The sequence below is a fragment of the Tursiops truncatus genome, chromosome 3, assembly GCF_011762595.2.
Source record: "Tursiops truncatus isolate mTurTru1 chromosome 3, mTurTru1.mat.Y, whole genome shotgun sequence".
Classification (NCBI taxonomy): domain Eukaryota; kingdom Metazoa; phylum Chordata; class Mammalia; order Artiodactyla; family Delphinidae; genus Tursiops; species Tursiops truncatus.
Window position 1 is genome coordinate 55757429 of NC_047036.1, and position 4290 is coordinate 55761718.

At 45.5% G+C, this 4290-nt stretch overlaps 1 protein-coding gene across 1 annotated transcript; it reads left to right on the plus strand.

The window, feature by feature from the left end:
- Positions 1–270: 270 nt before the first annotated feature.
- Positions 271–1908, plus strand: CARTPT (CART prepropeptide). Its single transcript, XM_019929231.3, has 3 exons — positions 271–429; positions 859–942; positions 1801–1908. The coding sequence occupies exons 1-3, from the start codon at positions 271–273 to the stop codon at positions 1906–1908; spliced, it is 351 nt and encodes a 116-aa protein (XP_019784790.1).
- The last annotated feature ends 2382 nt before the right edge of the window (positions 1909–4290 follow it).

A 4290-nucleotide genomic window follows, 5' to 3' on the forward strand; every position in this document is an offset into this window, starting at 1 on the left:
CTTGCTACGGGGCTGACAGCACTTGGGGGCGCGGGGTCCCTGTTTTCCGCGCTCTTGCCCATCTGTACGCAGAGCCTCGTTCCGGGGCGCCTGGAGCCCAGCGGGCATTGACGTCAAGCGGCGGCGAAGCGCTGCCTACAGACGGTTGACCCAGACCCTCCTCCACACCCCCTTCCTTCATCGCCCCCTCCTTCTTCCCTGCGCCCAGGCTCAGGCTCGCTATAAAAGGCGGGAGCGCGGGTTGCCCCCGTAGCGCCGGATTTCAGCACCATGGAGAGCCCCCGCCTGCGGCTGCTGCCCTTCCTGGGTGCCGCCCTGCTGTTGCTGCTACCTCTGCTGGGCACCCTAGCCCAGGAGGGCGCCGAGCTCCAGCCGCGAGCCCTGGACATCTACTCCGCCGTGGAGGATGCCTCCCATGAGAAGGAGCTGGTCTGTATCCCCCCCCGCCCCAGACTCCCCTGGGCTGCCGCGAGGTTCCTTCCTTTGTGCGCGTCCTTCCTCTCTCCCTGCCTCCCCACCCCCATTCCTAAGTCAGGGCCCGGGGAGGTGGGCGCAGATTCCCGGCTCCCGCTGTTACCCGAAGAACGTCTTGAGCCCACGGGCTCCAGACAGTCTGTAGAGCGAATCCCTGATCCCGGCTCCTCGGAGCAACAGGAGTCTCCGAGGCTCCTGGACCTGCGGTCAGTTCGTGGGACAGCGCTCGCTAAGTTTCCACCCCTTGAACATCCCTCTTTGTGGAGTCCAGGGGAGGAGTGTGTGTGGCTCCGGGGTTCCTTATAACTAGGGCTGGAAGAGAGCACCGGGGCTGGGCGCACAGCCAAGGCGGCAACTTGGGGCTCTGCGGGCGGTGTGTTGCAGATCGAAGCACTGCAGGAAGTTCTGAAGAAGCTCAAGAGTAAACGTATTCCGATTTATGAGAAGAAGTATGGCCAAGTCCCCATGGTAAGGCTTTGGGGTCGCCCCTCCCCATGCTTTTCCAAGAGGAAATACACCACCTGGAGTCTTTTACACAACCTTCTCTCCAGGATGTGGCAAATAATTCAGATAATGGGTTTGCAGAATTCTGTGGGCTCCCCTTTGTTTCCACCGTCAGCCCTTGCCCCTTGGTCTCTAAGGTTAAAGAGTAGATCAACCATTTCGGAGGATTGAACAGTTTGTGCCAGGAATCAGTCCTTGGGTTTCTGTGGAAAGCAGTATTTCCTAAAAATGTGTTCTTTTCACCTCACAAAGAATTCTCTGAGTTGGAAGAGCCCTTAAATCCAGTCAGTGCTTGTTCCTCTAATTTTCTTCCTGCCTTCTGGACCACTGCCAGGTTTTTAAAAATCTAAGTTCTAGGGTCAAAAATCTTGATTCAGGTCTGGTCACCTTCCTTGAAGAGCGCGCATGCACACACACACACACACACACACACACACACACTTTGATCTTCTTGGAGTGAGGAGGGTACACGGAGCAGGGGGTGTGAGAATGTCTGTCTATTGTTTATCTCTTAGATAAAAAGGTCTTGTTGATTTTTTTTTTCTTTTGGATGAGCAATTAAAGGAGCCAGGAAGTGTAGCTTCCCCACAAAAGGTAGAAGAAAGTAAGAGAGGTTCAATAATTTAAATTTCTTTCTTTTTATGTTCTCTCGCTGAAATTATAAGCACAAGGCTCTCCTCGTTTCAGGCCTGACTGTACTTAGACCCATGGTAGGGTTCATCTGTCTCTCCCATGAGGCAGACTTTGTGTTGGTGGGGAGACGTGCCTGTTGGGAGCATGGGCATGCGTGTGCAGGGTGACTACACATTGTATTGTTCGCAGTGTGACGCGGGAGAGCAGTGCGCCGTGCGAAAAGGAGCTAGGATCGGGAAGCTGTGCGACTGTCCCCGAGGAACCTCCTGCAATTCCTTCCTCCTGAAGTGCTTATGAGGCGTCCACCCTTCTCCATAAGTCCCCCTGCCCCCACTTTCCCCAGAGGACCACACCTTCATCCCCGGAGTTTGGCTTTAGCAGCAAAGTTTGCATCTCCCTCTTAGGAAAAGGGGGCTCTTTTCCTGCTGTTTCCAAATAAAAGAACACATTAGGTGTTACTGTGTGAAGGGTAATGCCTTGTATGGTGTTGATACGTGTGCAAAGTACTCTATTCTTATTTTATCTGTCTGACAAGCTTTTCAAAGCTTTTTCAAATAAAAAGCTTTTACTTTTTATTTAAATAAAGAAGGAGAACTTCACTTTGAAAATTGTATTTTTGTAGGCGGCATGACAGGATGAAAATTAGATCAGGTAAATCTGGTAGATGACATCACAACCTGGAAAATAAATCACCCCAAGCATCACAAATTGAAGCATGTACAAATTATACATAATAAAGTGTTTTTCATAATTGCTCATAGTGCTTTGTTGTTTCTGCATAAGTAATTTCAACAGGAATGCTGGCATTAATCATACTGTTGTTTTCAAGGAGAAATATTTTTAAAATAGCAGTCTATTGGGAAAACGGCACCGGGGCTCCAAGGAGTTTTCATCATTAATTAGGAGTTTGCCACACAAGCTTTTGTACACAATTTTTCTTTGATTGCAGTGGTGTGGGGTGTGTGTGTGTGTGTGTGTGTGAGAGAGAGAGAGAGAGAAAGAGAGAGAGAAAGATGAAATAAAGTGAAGATGGTTGGAGTTGAGTTGATATATTTTGTTTATTAAATGCTTTAGCTAGAATACTTAATTTTAACAGGGAGACCAATACAAGAGAAATTGTCCCATACTTTAGCCACATTAAAAGCAATTTGAAAAATTAGGACTTTTGTTTTGACACCTCTTTATTAGAAGATATGCATTGGTTAAAAAAAAAAAAACAAACAGTGGGCTCTTTGGGAGTTGTTGTTTGAGGGGAACAAGTGAAAATTAGTGGGGGCAGCTTCAACTCAAGAAATACAAAAATCTTAAATGTAAAGTTTAAGAGTCTTAAAATGTTTCTGAGTGCTTACCCGAGGTCACATTTCTGGGCATTTAAACCAAACTAAGTAACAGTTAGGTGGAAGCATCATGAGAGGAACAGGTGCTTTTTCCTAATGCAAACTCAGGAGGCACCTACATAGTAGTAGAATTTAAAACTAAAGTCCCTCCACTGATTCTTGGGGATCTAGAGTATGCTGTTAAAAAATATTTTCATACACAACTGCCTTTTGCAGTGTTCTCATTGTTACTGTTATCATGGCTGGTCTTCCTAATAATCTTGCAAGATACTATTATCACTCCTCTGCCCCCACTGCAGAGGAGAAAACAGACACCAAGAGAGGAGACAGAACTAGCTCAAGTTACCCAATCCTAAATCATGATCTCAGCTCTAATTTCTCTGACTCCAAAGATTTATCTTTTCTCTCCATGTCCCTCCAGAACAGGCTGTATGGACTCCCAAATTCCCCAGAAGCTCTTCTTTTTTTAGTAGAAATTAGCTCATTGGGATGCCAATGTATTTTGGGGGGGGGGGGTCACACTTCAATTTGAATTCCAGGCTTTAGCTGTGATTGAAATGTGTTGCATTTTAATCTTTAAAAACTGAAAAGAGTTATTCAATAGTTTCATAGTCCACTGCTTTTCCAGAAAGCATTTCAGTTGAAATTCTATCTTCTCGAGTACCTTAACTCTTCCCATTTGTGTCAGTCCTACATAAATAAGATGTGGAAATTGCTTTAATCATTGGTTAGTGCACAGATAGGACCCTCAGGGATAACACTTAGAACTGCTTCCTATTTTACCCTGGAATGTTTCACCCAAAAGCAAGAAGTGTTGGAGGAATTTGTAGTTCAAAGAGAAGAATAAGAATATTGCTCTAAACCCCTTTAACTTGCCCCCTCACCCCTACCCCTACTATATCATCCCTCCTTTCTTGTTTAATACAATTAAAGGGTATGGACTTATAGGGGATTGATGATGGAGAATCTGTGGGCTTGGTATGAAAAGGCTTTTTCCAAAAATTTTGTGTGGGTGCCCAGATTTTAAGTTAATAGTGCTAGTAACATTTTACATTAACGATGGCAACATTTAATCTTAAGTGGCTTGTTGGAAGTAACGTTGCCTTTTCATTTTATCAGTATTAGAGCTCTTCTTCTAATAGAATGTCTTAGTGTGTTTAATGATTGAAGGTCCCTTTGGTAGAGGACAAGAATATTAAAGATGGAGAAAGTTTAAATGAGAAAAGTTGTCCGCCATATGGAGGCTTCCATGTGTGTGCCTTAGAGACCTTTTGAGATTGGGTGAAAGATCAGGGGTCTGAAAGTTGACAAGCTGCTTGATCTAAAGATCTGGGGAATAATA